Source organism: Plectrocnemia conspersa, unplaced genomic scaffold (genome assembly GCF_051122295.1).
Source record: "Plectrocnemia conspersa isolate PC_06_02 unplaced genomic scaffold, ASM5112229v1 ptg000002l, whole genome shotgun sequence".
In the NCBI taxonomy this organism is placed as follows: Eukaryota; Metazoa; Arthropoda; class Insecta; order Trichoptera; family Polycentropodidae; genus Plectrocnemia; species Plectrocnemia conspersa.
The window spans coordinates 19900030-19918554 of NW_028277166.1; the positions used below are offsets into that span (position 1 = coordinate 19900030).

General features: G+C 33.2%; 1 protein-coding gene across 2 annotated transcripts in view; it reads left to right on the top strand.

Annotated features, from left to right (window-relative positions):
- The window catches only part of LOC148237983 (5-hydroxytryptamine receptor-like), a 266837-nt gene extending 248536 nt beyond the window's left edge, over nucleotides 1–18301 (top strand). The window contains exons 6-7 of one of the 2 annotated variants that reach the window (XM_088181218.1): nucleotides 3584–3693; nucleotides 17091–18301. In XM_088181218.1, the coding sequence (XP_088037344.1) occupies nucleotides 3584–3693; nucleotides 17091–18177 (1197 nt within the window). In that variant the 3' untranslated portion in view covers nucleotides 18178–18301. Of the gene's footprint in view, nucleotides 1–3583; nucleotides 3694–10293; nucleotides 10360–17090 lie in introns of those variants that run through there. The other variant, XM_088181219.1, reaches the window with a different exon arrangement.
- The last annotated feature ends 224 nt before the right edge of the window (nucleotides 18302–18525 follow it).

Consider the following 18525-nt stretch of genomic DNA (forward strand, 5'->3'; position numbering starts at 1 on the left):
GACTAAAATGATGTAGTTTATAAGATTGTGGACTGATAATCTAGAGCACTGGTTCTCAACTTCATTTTATAGAAGACAAGTGACCCAAAACCCCATTTAATAGAAATCAATTGATCCAAAACCATGATATATTTTATTAATCCTTAATTGCGGATCAAGCTGAAGTTGAGCGACTTCTAAATAGAAGTTATACATGTATGATCGGGAGCGGAAATGATTAATTGGAGCGCTATGTTTTTGCTTTTATATGCTTCGCAGACTTGAAGGAGACTTAGTGCTCGCCCACTTCTTGCTGCCACGATAAATAACGACTATTTGGAGTGTAATTAAATTTATTGCTTCCCGTCCTTTTTTTATCGTTTTTATCAAGTAATTTGAACCAGTTACAACAGCCTATTTAAGCAAGTTCTGAAGACTCGTTAAATGGATGCTATGGTTAATGCCATGAAATTGATGAACAATACTCATATTAAACACAATGGCGCTTAAATTTCTAAAGACAGATTGTCAATACATTTGGCAAAATAGTTTTAAATTGATGACGGAAAGTAATAAAATACGTAAAAATAGCAGCAACTTGCCTAATGTAACGTAAAAACTAGTAGATTTCTTTGTGGCGCTTTTAACGCGTAAGACTCTAATCTACTTCTTACGGTCTATTTCAAAAACAGCTTTCAGACCTTATTTTAATAATGAAAAGAGAGATCTTCCACACTTCATTAACCCGTTTCGAAACTTAGACCACACAATATACAATAAAAGAAAAATCTTGGTACTAGAAACTTAAATTTCACGGACCACCTAATAGCAAAATCAGTTCTGATACGTTAAGTACCTATTAATATCGCCAGAAAACAAAGATTATTTGTATGGGAGGACAATAGGTGCAACTCTAAGTATATTACCATCGTTCTTCAAGCACCTTGGTTAACGATCGACGAAGTAGCTATCTGAACCATGTTTTCTCTGAAGGCGTGAACACATTTTGGATGTGTGTTTAAGAGGCAATGCAATGCGTATGATCATTATAAAAGATGTGACACTTAGTCATATCGGGAGACGGTAGCAACACAGTCAGGTACAGGCAGACTCACGGAGACTCGCACAGACACAGGCAGAAGCTTATCGATACGAGAGAGATCAGCGGATCATTCAGAAAACATTACGAGAACGCTAAATCACGACTACAATCCTTTGACCACCACCAAAGACTTTGACTTTTAAGAGCAGCATTTGTGATACAACACTAATTTTATTTCTGTGATAAATTATTTGGCTGCATAGTCTCATTCTTTTGACCTCAAAAGCATAAAAATAACTGAATTTATCAAGCATATTTTCGGAGGTGAGTAAGGCTTTGTTCAAGTACATAGTTGCATTTGGCTCAGGAGTTTCAGCTCATTAGCAACTATGACCCTTACCTATATGGCTTTTAGTACACTGCGCGGACTAAAGCTAGATCTGACCTCCTACCTAAGCTGTCGCGAGTGATATACGTAATCGCATAAACCGGCGCAAACTATTGATGACATGTGATAACGAATGACTTCTCTAAAGATGTCTTATAATAATGAAAAATATTTATGTTTTTCATTGAAGTGATCTAATATCTTAATATTTATGTTTTTTTAAGTATTTTATTACAAAAAATATTGACGAAAAGTTGAGAATCTTAAATTTAAGTTATTTCGATTTTTTTCAGATCCAAGATAGAACTTTGTAACTTTATTACAAAGTGCGTAGTTTTTTTTTCGCAATTGCAGACCTGTGAAATATATATGTAAATATATACAGACGAAACTAAACACATATTTGACCGCTACTGAGCATTATACAATATAATACATATTATATTAGTTTTTTAGCAAAAATTAATAGTTGCACTGAATTTACACTGCAATTGATTAAATACGAAAAATATACATATGACAAAAAAAATATTAATTACTAGAAAACATTATGTTTAAATATATAAGAAATACTCATTTTTAAAATGCAAGGTTTTTTATTTCAAGTAAAAATTACTATTTATACAAAAAATCAAGAACTAAAGGTAAAACTAATCTGACAATATTTTAACTTCAATCGATCATCAAGACATTATATAATTCACTTTTGCTACATTCAATCACTCGAGAACTTAAATTCAATGGCGTCAATCGTTCAGCAATTAAGAGAGTTAAGTTAGTTATCGAAAGCTTTGCTATCAAGGTTGATTGAATGAAAATTGTGAGAAAGAAGAAAAATTTAAATTGAGTCCTTAAGAAAGTTTTCAAATAAAATCCCTCGTATTTCTCACTGTGCCTAGTCGTTGAGTTCTATTTAAAATTATGCTACAGCTATAACTCTTTTATGAACTGAGAAGTATATATTTTGATGTCGATTCTCGCGGGGCCTATACCAGATAGTGGCAATCCATAAATTTCGATATTGTGTCGATCGCTATTACAGTTAAAATATCTGACACATAGAGCTACGCGCAAGTGTTCCATTTTATCCCTAGAGATTCACTAACAAATCCCCGGAATTATTAGACAAATTAATATTGTGAATCCTACCCATACTCCCTTGAGTGAATAAAAAATAAAAGTGCGAATTAATTGGCATGATCTATCTCGGGACACGTATCAAAAGTCGGTGTCTTGAATGCTGTGCGAGCTTTTCCATTGTCGCCAAGATGAAAAAGTGTGACGCTAATGTAGCATTTTTACAACGAGCAGGATCAGAGACGAGATATAAAATTTCGATTTAAAACTCAAAGCGAGAACGGTTTATAATACGCGGAGTCGTAAAGAGTCTCCGAGGATTGCTCTAGATCCGGTCCTTATCTGTCGTAAGAAAATGCACTTTTCTCACAACTGTGGAAATAAGCGTAATACGATGGATAATAACGAGAAAAGCAACAATATAATAGTGTATGAATACGTATTATAATCATTATAAATCTAATATAATAGTACCGTATGTATAAATAGTGAAATAGTATTGCTTTATTTATCAACTTATGAAGAATTTTTTTTCCCTAAAAGTTGACGACGTTTCGTCAAAAATGTGTTTCAGCATCATTTAGTGGAATTTATTTTTTTGCCAATATATATAATGTATATAATTTTAATACAACTGCGCAAGCATTAAAATGTTAAATCCTTCTTATTAGTTTTTCTGCACACCGCTTATGACGAAATGATTTTATTAATCAGTTATAAAGACATCTTCCAGCGGTTTATTTATTTACTCATTAAAGCTTTTTGTGTTTTATTAAAATGTGATGGTTTAAAACCCCTCGATTACTATACTATCAAACAATCAATTAAGATGGCAATATTATAAATAAAAGAAAGCGAAAGAGCAAAAATATAAGAAGTAAATTTTCCGAAATATATAATGATAAAAATTGCACAGTTCCACAATCTTGTTACGTACAAAACTACATATCTTAAATTTTAACATTGTATACTATTCAAAACCATAGCCAAGATAACTCTCTTTGAATCCCATGAGAGTTCATAGTGGTTTTCGTATTTATTGTTTAATTAAGAAAATTATCTTTAAACCTACTTAAAAATATTGATTATTATTTCAGATAAGCAAAGGATGGATACTCGGTCCTGAACTATGCGACATGTGGACATCTAGCGACGTTCTTTGCTGTACAGCATCTATTCTACATCTAGTTGCAATCGCCATTGACAGGTAACTTTCACATAACAATCATTTTTGCATATATTTTTATTATTTTAAATAAAATTAAGTGAATTTAATATATTTTATCACATCACAGTTTATTGTAACATATATTTTAAGTTACTCAAAAGCAGCTACTATCAATGTTTTACTGTTTTGAATTAAAATTTTATGCTAAAAATATATGTGATACAAAAATTAGTACAAACAAGACATATTTCTCGGATGACCGTATTTAAAGTATGTATTTGTTTAAAATATCAAGCCTACATTTATAGACGAGCCAAGAAAAATTATAAGGAGAGTAATTTTGACCAATAAGGTAAGAGAGTTTTGGAAAAAAATTGCCGTTGGCCACTGGAGTGGATTACGAATAACCGTTTTGATGGCAATCCCGAATGTATATATGTACAAAATATACTTTTAATCTTTTCTAATAATGTCCGGTACCTTAGACATTATTTGCAAAAAAGTTTTCTCACGGTGGTGTACCATTTTAACAAAGAAGCCCCTTTTTGTCTCAGACATTTAAATCCTTTTCTTCTATACCACATGCGGAAACTGGCTTTTTCCTGGAGCTTATGATTTAATAACATAATATTCAGATTTTTCCCTCCTGTAACAAAGCCAGTTCTGCGCTGTAATATAAAAGCTTTTCGACCGATTTTAATCCCTCCATTGAGAGAGTTTAATTGTTAAATGGAAGGGTGGTTTAATAGATAAACCAGACACCTTATCACCGACACCTAAAATGTCGCAAAAGTAACTGACTTACGCATATTTACGTTAAAATATTATTGTGATTCGATATTTTTATTTCTAAATTATTAAACGAAAAATAAACAAAACCACATTTTACAGTAGACATTGCGTATAGTGCTTAGATAATGAACTTTTGATTCTATTGCATGTCAAATATTTCTTGATAAGATCTTGAGCAAACAGTGATTTAAAATAATCACATATTATTATCAAAATATAACCTATACCGCATATGGTTGTGTGCGGAGTTTCTTTGGTTTTGGTGAAAAAATCTTGGTTTGAAATCAATAAGCGTGGTATTTTTTAGCCACTTACTAATCTACAGAGCATCATGGACGATGTAGCTACTGATATATGGCTACATAATTTACTAATATAAGACGGATGTCCTTTACGTCTTTTACTGCAATGTACTTTCATGTCCCTACTTGGTGTGCCTGATTTTGTAATGAATTTTCAGAAAAATATTCCACATCTTCAATACTCAAAAATTATTAATGCAGCTGTATTTTACAGAGCAATATTTTGAGTTTATATTGTAATTTTAATGTTTTTAATTAACTTGTTCTCTGCGATATGTAATATATTGTAATTCTAAATACTTATGAACTACATGTGGGCCGTCATTTTTTTATTGTTTTTGCTGGGCGAAAATCCATCAACGTTCTGCGACTGTTTATGGACCAATCCCTGTCATTTCCAGAAAGCGTTGATCATAAAACCCACCACTCAAGATATATATTATCCGCTATTAAATTCACCCTAACCCCAACGTGTGAGAGAATATGAAACCACTGCGTTGTAATCCATTCCTCACCACCTGTGAAGGTGTCGGAACCACAACAAGAAGAAAAAGGTGTTTGAACATCCACGCTTGTTCTGTCACCGCAAGCCGTATCGTGTAATTATGTACAACTATTACGGGGTGCTTTAAGCACAACCCGTCAAACCAAACAGGCTTTCGCGAACTAATTAAGCTCTTTATTTACACACGGGCATTGTTGTCTCGTGCTTCGCAGCATGTCGGAATCGACAATGGAAGCACTTGTAGTCAATTAGCAACAGCCAATACACCTGTGACCTAGTCGGATTCCGATCGTGATATTCCTACTCCGATTCTTGTCTATATATATATATATATATATATATATATATATATATATATATATATATATATATATATATATATATATATATATATATATATATATATATATATATATATATATATATATATATATATACAATATTTATGTAAAACAATTAGTGCCAGAGACGTATCGATTTGTGATATTTGCGAAAATTCTTTGACGTCACAAGTGTAGCAGACTTTGTTGTATTTGTATATGAGTAAACGTTGTGTTTCAGACTGCTGAAGTGGAATACATAAATCGCAAATAGGGCAGGATTTAGACATACCTTTTCTTCTTGGTCGTTGCGCTCATGTCATGTTGTGTCTTGTATCGCGTATGCGTTATTCTTTATCCAAAGCAAAGACATATTTAGTGCAGCATACAATGAAGATCTGGTCCGTTTCTTCGATTTAATTAGTCTATTTTCAAGGGTCTGCCCTTTGGCTCTTTTGATAATGGATAGCTCTTTCTTTTTTATCGTTCTTCTAAATATGCAGGTACTATTTTTTTTATATAAAGTTCAGAATATTTTTAAATTCCTGGATAATAAGAATCCTAAAAGCACTCTTCAATCAACGCCAAAAGAAACACTTCAACGAAAATCTTGAGACGGTTAACAAAATATTGCTGAGAATAAATCTTCTTCGTCTTTCAATCAGACGTTTTATTCTTCTTGCACATGGTCTTTGCTATTAACCATCAAAAAAAATTGTGCGCTCAAGCAGGACCATCTCCCGGGCCTGATTTGCTTCCTAATTTTATTTTAAAAGGTTGCGAAATAACTGCTTCTCTAAAACGTATTTATGATCTTGTGGGGGATCCTATTCTTGAAACTCGCGTTAAAATCTGTGACCAAAAATAATCATTTATCAATAAGGATTAACTAGACAATAGTGGGATCACACAAAGGCCCTCGTTACGACTAGAAAAAAATTAGGGCTTCCCATAAATTTCTCCGGTGTATTGCATGAATGTTTCTTTGTTACGAAACGGTCACAGAAAATAATATATCACCGAAAGACAAAAAATACCGTAAGGCCACATTTTCGGTGCACAATTCGACCTCGGAGATCTCCATTACGTAAATGTCACTTTATAAAGGCGTATACACACTTCGTTGCTCTAAGAAGCGAGTGCAACGATTGGCTGGATGATCGCTGCATGATTGTTATTGGTCAGCAAGCTTTGCAGCCCTGAATACGTAAGGCTGATCGCCAATGAGGACCGGGCAGACTCCAGCAAACAACCGAAGAGCCCGCGGACGAAATATGGTCATGGATGCTCACATCCTGAGAGGGAATCCACCATACAAGCACCGCGGCAGAGAAGGATCAACCTCCGCTATACTGTCGCTGCCACACCAATCAGAACTCTAAAGATCTTCCACAGATATATTCCCTGCGCCAGATTCTCCACCACTACCGGAGAAAAACATCTCGCCATATCATAGCCTCTATAACAAAATCCAATAAAATTCTCACTAGTTTCCACCTGCGTCTTACTGGCTGCGAAATCACACCCCAAAGGGTTAAAATCCCGAAAAATTAATTTAAATACTTTTTCCCGATTTTTATAAATGCTTAAAAGGCATAAAAATAGTGATAAATTGTAATTAAGAACTATAGACCAGTTGCAGTGTTGTAAACTGCAGCCAAATTATTTGAAATAATTATCCATATGTAGGTCTTGAATCGCTTTTGGCGAGTTTTGTTGAACCAAGAGCATGGTTTTTGATCTAGCCGTTTCACGGTTTTTAACCTCTTGTCTCTTACCAAAATAGTGACGAAATCTCTTATTACGGGAATAACACTAGTCGTCGTACATACTGTTTTTAAAAGGCCTTCGACAAAGTTTGCAATGGGTTACAAATTTTTGGACTATTTGAGAAATTTTCGGACCTTGGTTGCTCAGATGATCTATCTTTAGGGTAACCATATTTCCCAGAACTCGAAACGGGACGCTTCGAAAAAAAATCCCCCCCCCCCCCTATATAAAAAAAAGTGTTGTATGTCCCAAAACTTCACAACTTTTTTGAAGAACTATTAATATCGTTAATTATATTTCTTGCGTACAAAGAAAAATTAATGAAACAGGAAAATAAAAAATAAAAATTATATAAAAATAATTATAGCACCAATCTTACAATTATTTTCAAGCCTTTTTATAAATGACCAATTTTTGGTATATTTATCTTTAAAATGATTATTCCTTTTTTTTACCTAAAAAAGTTATAATGAAAAGTAAATATATACAATTAAAACCGAGTAGTGAAATACGGTGACAGTCCCGTATATACGGGACGTATGACAACCCTATATATCTTTATTATTCCCTAATTATTTGAGCGATTGTATACAGCTCCTAACTTACAGCGGTCGATAAAAGAAAGAATATTTAACCCCTTCAGAAGTTCCTCAAGAGTTCCTCTGTTCTTATTGATATTCATTAATGACAAAATACAACTACATATCAATTTCCCTACAGAGTGATTTAGACTTTTTGTGGATATATGGTGCATCGTCGGACGTCTGGATTTTAGTATCATAAAATCATTTCACATTTCAGAACATTTCTACGATCTCGGTAGAAACGTTCTGACTAGAGAAACTTCCACTAAAGATTTTGAAATCACTTTTGAAAGCATGTGGAAGTTCTCTCTACATGTAAACGACGTCAGCAAAAATCATTCAAGCTGCTCGGCTTTGTTACAAGGAACACGTTTTACTTTGCTGATTCGACAATCAGTCGTGTCCTTTATAACAGTGGCGCGCAAAACACGGGTCCCGAGCCCCTCGGGGATCAAAAAACCTTTTTTAGGGTCACAAAATTCAAAGAAATTTATTGGACAAAAAATATAAGGCTTTTATTCAACAAGAAACAAATACCAGTAAAATAACGAAATTAAATTACAATATCAAAATGTATATTTATTTTTGTGACGGCAGCAAGAGCGAACTAGCGCCAATAGCCATCAGATGGAGTGCCAAGCGACGCGAAGCAAATCGCGTACTCTATCAGTCTCTTAGCAACTGTCGGACAATCAACATATTATGAGAATGACATAGTTAGAAGAAATCTTACGGCTATTTCCAATACAAATTCAAATATTGACTTCGTATAATTCAAGTTTTTCAGAAGTATTTTAAATTTACAAATATTTATACACACATGCACTAATAAACCCATTGTTTTAATATGTTGTGTGTTCATTCAGACCTCTAACAAACTAGAAGCATAAGCTTAGTGTTACTTCAACTACATTGACAATTACCAAAACGTCGAAAAAAATTAAAAATTAAATGGGAGATCGGAAATATAAATAGTTTGCGCATCACTGCTTTATTTCGCGGTATTTTTTAATCAAGATCTATAGTTTGAAATACTTAAGTAACCAAATACTCTCCTTCAATCTAATAAGTTTGGAAAAGGTTTTTGAGATACATTTATATGGGGATATTAGTCTATTTTCAGATATTGTATCCAATCTCTTTTTTTCAGAGCGTTTTATGCTCGTTTTGGAGCATATTTGAGCTCTTTTAATGCTTGTTAAAGCCATGATCTCCAGCTGACTCGCTTATGACAATCGCCATCCAACTCCTTAATACGCTATCATTGCATATTGATATATTTAATGTCAGCTACGAGGAGCTGGTCCATGTCGTACCATTTCACTTTCATATTTAATATATTTTAATTTTTTTAATATACATATACGAAGTATAATATTTTGAATATTGTAGCGCATTGTGGTAACCTGTTTGGTTATGATAGTCCTAATTTAAATAAATAAAAAACATATTGCTAGTCGAAAAGTACGTGTCACACGACCTATAGCAATGATTATTTATTTAGATTTTAAATATTTTCTTTAAGTTACTTTACGAGCTTATTTTTTTAAATGTCTACTATTATATTTAGTCCTAGTTTTCTGAGTGTCTTAGGCTTCAGCTTTATTAGCATATAGGTTAGCAGCCCTGTTCACAGTAATGAATAAAGGACGTGATCGCGACTTTATGGTACATTCCGACGACCGACGGATTGTTAAAGCCACCTTTTAGCAACTAAAACAAATATACGAAATGCTACGTTAGGAATATTTCATCTCATAATGAATTATACATGAAGTGTCTTCCCTAAATGGCAACTATACGTATTATTGGAGCTTACTACTATGGAGCGCGAGCGCTAACGGTCAATTCAGCATGTATTTATTATTCTCTTACCACTAAATACATACAACTCTAACGAGTTATTGAAATTACGTGGTTTAACTGCAGATATTTATTAAAAAAATAAAACAATTTAATGTAGTCCAGACTTTCATCACAAATAATTTAACCAAAACCAGCCATTTAAAACACAATATAATCCGAATTAAAGAGTGCTAGGGTCCAAACAGTTGATATTTAATTCCTGAAAATTTCAACTTTTATATCCCTTTAAAACTTTATAACAAAAAACGTAATGTAAAAATACTTTAATGTTGGTATTATAATAATATTCATATTGCTAATGGTAATCTGGCAATTGAAATATGAGTTAATTGCGACAATTTATATGTTGTGTTATTTAGATACCTTTATTACATATAATAATCATTAATAGCCAGATTTATTAATTTTTGAGGGGTTGATTTATTAGGCCACAAACTAAACCGCACTTTGGTAACATTGACGTGACAGTGGCGAGGGCAACATTATTCTTTGGTGGACTACGACGGAAGCGCGACGGCCAGCGGGGCTTCATCCGCCTATCATTCGTAACATCGTTTGATAACCATGTAACTATCATAACAACTATAATAAAATACTACTTTATCGGCCCAATGTGTGTATAATTACCACCGCTAAAAAATAAAAATAGTAGAAAAAATCTAGCGAATAATTATCGAGAGTTAAAAGTGTTATTCGAATCTTTTTTTTAGTTTAAAAAGTATAATCAAATTATGGGCATAAGGTGAAAAAATAGATTAATAGCTTACGTGTGAGTAGAAATTGAAAACAATGTTATTATATAGTAACACGTTTTGACGGCGTAAAACCGTATTTTGATATGCAATAATCCTGAACGTTAGTCATTTGACACATAGCCTTAAATATTTCCACATTAAACCGTTTATTATATGTAGGCGGCGAATGAAGCCTTTTTATCATATATTAAATCAAAACATATTTCAATAGTAAGCAGGTTTTTAATTAATTTGGTGAGATTTAAATTATGTTTTTATATGACATTTACCAGCTTATTTCATCAATAGTGCTTTAGCAAATGTGTGGTGACGGGTTGGCTATGAGTCACAAAATAAATTTATTGCACGATTAGAGTATTGCATAATACAAAAGCTTGCTACGGATACACAAACTAGGCGGCACGTCTTTCCGTCGCGTCGGCAAACCAGGTAATCCTTCGCACTGCCAGTTTGTGTTCTCAATGTACCGCGTAAATCAGCCCTCATAGTATAAATTTACATTAATTCTGCAGCTGGTAGATAAGTACATGTTTCTAATCCAAATCTGTTAGTACCACGCTACCTGCTCACGTTAATGCGATCAGGTGAACAACGCCCAAGCTTTATTTTCTGGAATGAATACTATTATTAGCTATGTGGCGTGCAGCGAAAAACTACATCTTTTTTACAAAACTCTAGTCCGGAATAGCTCTAGTGCCTACGTAATAGCCATCGTTTCTAAAACAATCCCCTTTTCTTTATCAATACATAGCCTAGCGATAAAATCGAATGGATTCTAGTCGCCAGAAGTTGACATCACTGTGCAAATGCCGAAAATGCGTCATAGTCAAAATGGTATAAACGGGAGCCGCCCCGCCCCGGGCGGATATTTTACGATTCATCGCCAGGCGACTAATGACAGCCGCCGCGAAAATCCCGTTGAAAGTTTCGCACGGGAGGCGGTCGTAATTCAGGCATTTATTACGTGCTGCCTTTTTATCTCGCCCATTTTAACCGAGCACGTAAACGGCGACAGGTTCTATGCCGCGACGCTCAAACAGTCTCGCTACAGAGTCGATTTATTGCAATCGGGATGCGCTAGTCTATCGGCGGGGCCGCATTCGCCATACAAAACATCTATCCGGGTTAACGAGGTTCGTAAGCGTCACGTAGCGTCAGATTTATAAATTCAATTCTGGAAAATCAAATCAGAATAGTGTTATATAAAGAGATAAAACGTACCATATTTAGAGATTATCAGATTTATATATATCTGTAAGATTATCACTCTTTTTTAGGCCACTTTAAATTAAAACTTATAAGATAAGACCTCACAACAACTGATAAATACACAAGTACAAAAGATCAATAGATTATTTCAGGGCCATGACCAGTGCGTCGATTGCAATCGACTAGTCGACCGCGAAGCTATTTGCGATCGCCCGCATTTAGTACTTAACGCCCGAGGACTCGTATATAAATCTTGAAAAAACATTGTTTAGTGACCGAAAACTCAGGCATGAGTCCTGTGTCAAGCGTTTTCTTTTATTAAAAAAATACTGGAATACCATCAAGTTTGTCTCTATAAGATAATCAGAAATGGTAGTATACTATTCCTACGTACTATCAAATGAAAAATAAATTATATTTTACTTTAATTTTTCATAAAAAGCGTCGTTTTATCCCATTGCGACGCAATTCAATGAGATGTCAAAAAATAATACTTTATGGTACACTTCTTAAACATAAATAAATTTCATGGTCAAACTGTTTGACTAGGTAAACATATATAAAACCAATCAAAAGAAAACGAAACATGCTGGTTGATAGTACATTAATTAAAAAAAGCTTTTCAACTTAAGATTCTGTATATTATTGCAAAATTAAAAAGTAAAATTATTAAGGTATATAAATTAGATAACACAGCAATCAAAGAACTTACAAAAAAAAACATCCATTTTACCGGATGTTTGTTATTTTAAAATTTCCTCACCATTTGGAAAACCGCTGTGATTTACAGATTTAGAAACCAGGGGTAAAAAGCTACAATTCGGATAAATTATGGTCGTATTATTTTTTTGTAAAATAATAGAAAAATATATAAAGAATCATGAAAGAATAATATTTTGTGTAAATTGAAAATGGTTACAATGGTTACAAACCAGTTTTTTAGAATTTAATAATATGTATGTTTAAATGCTTCTATTGATTTTTGTATGAACGATTTATGAAAAGTATCCGTTTATAATATAATATAATTTGCACTCACCAAATTTTTCGGCGTCCTTTTTCTGCTTACAACTGTCACGAACACATTTATTTTTATCATTACACTTATAAACCACACTTATTTATATTTATTTTTATTAATAACACTTTTTTTATATATTTCAATATATATTTTAAGTTATACGTTTAAAAACATTCGTCAATAAGAAGAGGTATTTCACAACTTCTGCAAATGTATGCTGTACCTTTCCTTATTGCATGTGCAGAACAATCACGACATTTTCTTCTCACGTATTTTTCCCCACTTTTTATTTTTATTGGCTTATCCGAAAGCTTTTTTAGCCGATCGACAGCACAGCCACGGCAAGATATGGTAGAACCCGGTGAAATGTCTGCAGAATTGATAGATTCCAGACTTCTGCATTTGCCTTACTCAAAAGAAAATCTTTGAATTGAATTTTGCTGTTACGATTCAAATTTTGATAGACACGAAACGAATTAAACAATACGTATAAAAATAAATAAACAAACTAAAATTTTTATCCATTCCATTGTTTTTTAAAATATTATGTTATATTGATTGGCGCGATCAACAACTTTCATAAATTTATTACAGTCCATTATATAATACATTGAGTATATATTGCAAGGCTGGTAGTCCTGTTGGTTTTTCCCGTGTCTATCATCTGGCTGTTATGAAAAGTAGATAATATTTTGAAATTTTGTTTTCCAAATTTAGATAACCATTTCACTTTTTCTGGCATGTTTCAAATGTAGGGGCCATGATTTTATATTTTTGAGGGATTCTGGCAGACCCCTATTTTTCCGGATAGTTCCACACAGTTCTATTTTCCGTAAAAATAAATCTTTTACGAGTAAAACGCTATTATAAGAATTGTCAGCATAAACACGGTGCCAGTTGTCCACATATCGATTTAGTACATTCATCACCGTGTTTCCGAATCTTCCTACATTTCCGGTGTATAAATTGAAATTACAAATATAATCGGTATTTGTTAAATATAATTTCATTAAGTCAGTTGAATAAAATGTGTCAAACGATTGAGTTACAATTTTACTGCTCAGTATAAGTAAAATTGTATTTGTTCACAAACAAATGATCTGGTTCGCGTATTTACACATGATTAGAAATTCACAGAATTGTGACATCACATCGTTTGACAAAATAAATACTACAATATCTTGAACAAATTAAATGAAATGAAACGCCAATGAAAACATAACTTTGCTGGTAATATAAATTCACTGTAACATATGTACTACCTCACTTGATTTTAATTTATCATCGCGATATTCATTCAGAAAATTAGGAAAATCAAGTAAAACCTAATATTTGTTAATAAATTGGAATTATAATTACATAATAATAAAAATATTTAGTTCTGATCTTTCAGACACGATAGAAATTGAAAATCATTAGATTTTACATGGGATTGGAACGCAGATATTTCAGATGCTAATAATAGACTTGCGCCACCTTTCTGTTTTACACTCTGAAGAGAACGCCATTAGTCATGAAAGGCTGTTTGCCTTTAAAAAAACGTATTTTATAGAGCCCATATGTAAGATTAGTGTGTTCGCTCAATATTACTTGAAATTCAATAAGTAAACAACTGCGAAAAACCTTTTTCAGGATTAGGCTTTTACTGCCTATTGTATAAAATTTTCTGTGTATTATTTTGGAAAGGATTTCTTACAAATAGTAGGATGTGGAATCGTTATTTCGAGTTCAAGTGAATCCTTAGATTAATGTACAACATTACTAATTATTAACTACAATATAGAAGCCATACATCTATCCGCGTTCAATTTATAATTGCTCAAAATATAGAGATCTTTGCCGTTTTGTAGCCATCTATCTTAAAATACTGGAATATAGAGGGTGCCGTACTAAAAAAATTGATAGCACCTTAATATTTTTTTATACTGAGTTCCGCCCTTAATATTCGATGGGAATTTCGATTTTTTTACGACCATATTTTATATCAACTTTATTTTTATCTATTTTTATATGAATTATTTTATATTTGAGTGCTTCAAATTATTAGATTCAAATATATTTTTATTATTGATATTATATTTAATCATTCAGATATATTAGTTGGATTATCTTTTTTTATACTACTTCATACTACTTGTAACAAATGACAGCAACCTAAAAGATACACCTAAATTTATTTAAATTTGAGTTATTCACATGCTTTAATAATCAGTATCGATTTCAGTGTGGCTTTAAAAGAAACTAGCTGTCACCCAGCTTCGCCGGGGGCACATTTATAACACTTAATATTCGTTAAAACTGATACACACGAAAACTTATTAGTTAACTTTTATTTGTGTGGAAGAAATTATATTTCAAGCAGTTATAAAATCATATATGTATATGCTACTGGGTAAAATAATTTCTGTTTTCAGTTCACATATATAATACATATATTGTATATATGTATATATATACAATATAGGTACATATTTGCAATAAACAAATTCTTTATTACTTTGCATTCCAATTTCTCGTGAAATACACAATACAATAGAGAAAGCAGTCACTTATCGAATTTCATTTTTACATTTATACTTTCATCATACAGCGGTATTTATAGTGATATATTTAGATTCCTATGAATTATTCAGCACTTCAATGTCATCTTTCAGAGAAAAATTCAATAATATGATCAAATCCACATAAAAATGTAAATGCATATTTAAACTTTATATTTACCTTAACATATGCAGAAATGTGTAATTTGTTATTTGTTGGTTGTTTTTAGACGCAGTGAGATATTTATAAAGTTGGTGTAGGTGCTGGTTGTTTATAGATACAGTATGAGATATTTACCAACGTCTATTAATAAGTATCACATATTTATATACGTTTATTCAGAGATGTCATTTCAGCTTTTTCCAGAGTGGGGCAAGAGTTGGCAGGTCAGCAGTCGTTTTTTTTCATATTTCGATTTCATTAAAATTCAAAGTACTTCATTAAATTACATGTATTTTTCGGTTAACGTTAAACGTTCAGTTATCTTACAATAAGTGAGAATCAAATAAAGCATATCAAAACCGAATTTTGACCAATAGGAGAGCGTAAAAAACAATTATTCCTTCTCAGAAGTCAAAAATCCATGTCAAACACAATAAAATCGTTCCGTCGCAGTGGGAACGCTCGTTACCGAGCGTAAATAGACCTTCATCGTTTTCAAAAAAGTTAGGCCCAATGACGCCGCCTGACCACAATGGCACCTAGCAGTCACTTTTTTGACACGTAATGGTCTTTTTTGACACGTCAATCATATTAGAATTTTCTCGCTTCATATGTGGCATTTTTGCTTGTTAACATACCCAGAGATATGGAAATGTACCTCATTAAGGAATAACATTTTCTTTGGTAAATCGGCATCAACTTCCTGCTGCTCTAACACCCAATCTGCGCAAATACTTCGCTGTGCTGTACATAGTCTCTGGACTTCAGTTCTTGTGTTATTTGAATTTTATACAATGTATGTTCATGTTCATGTGCAAAATGCACCAAAGGGGGCCATAGGAAAAGCCTAAAATCGATGAACATCGACGAATCGAAAATTCCAAGTCTTTGGCCACACTTCCACTTACAGCAGCAATATTCTTGGTTGAACGGGAGCCACTATGATACACAGATATTACCCTATCTCCAAAGTTTCCATTCTTTTAAAAAAAATTCACTATATAATCTTCCTGTAAATTTCGATACAGTTCGTACAGAAATGTTATTCCTGTAGAACAACTAAACAATTTTAACGCATTGAGCAGTGGTTAAGCATTCCATGTCGTAAATGAATTATTGCAAACTAACATTTGAAACTGAACACATGCGATTATCGACAGCTGTCTGATTTACAGTGCTGCTAACATAGAAAACTCGAATTGGATCAACCTGTATATTTACTGATGAAAATGTATTCCGATATGATTTTACCGAAATGATGTTTTAAAAATATGTTCAGTATAGATTCGACTGTTCTTTTATATTATTTTTGAGGAATAATTCGAGAATTTCTGGTTTAAAATCATGGATTTTATTTCAGATTTTTCCAGGGGGGGCGTAAAATTTAGTCAATGGTATTTTTTTTAACGTTTCAATTTCATTAAAATGCATAGTATTTCATTAAATGACATGCATGTTTCTGACCAAATTCAAGGGGGGCAAATACCCCCACCCCCTCAAACAAAATGACGTCCCTGCGTTTACTTAGATTGTGATCTTATTGAGGGCATTATTGTTTCTACAAGTAGTTTTCGAATTCATTAATAACCTTCTTATCTTTCTTTTTCAGATATTGGGCAGTGACAAACGTAGATTACATGCACACAAGAAATGAGCGAAAAATCTTCATCATGATAGTGTTGGTGTGGAGCGCGGCCCTAATAGTCTCGCTGGCTCCGCAGTTCGGATGGAAGGATCCAGACTATATGGATCGCATAACACGTCAGCAACGGTGTTTAGTTAGTCAAGATGTTTCGTACCAAATATTCGCAACATGTTCTACATTCTACTTTCCCTTAATCGTCATCCTAGTAGTGTATTGGAAGATCTTCCAAACTGCTAGGAAACGGATACGAAGACGGCGCGAGCACCAGGGTGACCAAGCCAAGAACGAAAACAAGCCAGAATTGCACCCTTCGGGAAATTCAGATAAGCACAATGTGGTCAAAAAGAAGTTCCTCAACTTAAAAATGTATGGTAAGAAGAACAGGTCGACGAGAACGGCTGAAACTTTGGCTGCATCTCTGCTACTAACCGAAGGGCAATCTACGACCACTATGGATACAGTGGACGATCCGAATGAGCCTCAATCGAAAGAACATAGAACTACAGCTTTCACTATTTCTGAAAAGGTTCAAACAGCTAATTTGAATAGTAATCAACATGCGATACAAATAGAAGAAACTGTTAACGTATCACCTGAGAAATCATCAGGTGCAACTACGACAAATAACGGTTCGACGAGTCATCAGAGCCACATGAGCGACATAAGCCGCATAGAAATTTTGAACAAAGGCGCCGGATCGACTTCAGTGACTATAAGTGAAAAAATACCAGAACAGCCCGTAGTTGTTCCTATCAGAGATAAAAAAGAGTCACTCGAAGCGAAAAGAGAGAGGAAGGCAGCCAAAACGTTAGCAATCATCACCGGAGCTTTCGTAGTTTGCTGGCTACCGTTTTTCATCATGGCACTGGTGATGCCCATTTGTCAAGACTGCGTCATAAACGACTATATGGCCAGTTTCTTCCTTTGGTTAGGCTACTTCAACTCGACTCTCAACCCTGTTATATATACCATTTTCAGTCCCGACTTTCGACAAGCGTTTGCACGAATTCTCTTCGGCAGACACAGAAGACGGAGACCCAAGAAGTACTAATAAACATTAAGTAATTTAAATATGTACATATACAATGTGGTGATACAACTGTTAACTCGTGTACATATATAAGTATAGTTGAAAAATGTGTATAAAACAAAAAAATTTGTTGTATATGTTACATTTATACATATCGTTTTTTTAAACGTTTAATTTTTTACTTAAAAATGTATGAATAAAAATATGATAAATAAATAAACTAAGACAACGAAAAATTAGAATAATTGTATAATACGTTTTCATACAATAATTTAAAACAACTGTAAATAATTATACTGTCTCTAAATCTGATTATAAAACATTACGCTTCATAAGAACAATGTTCGGAACGATTGTAAGCCGAGATTC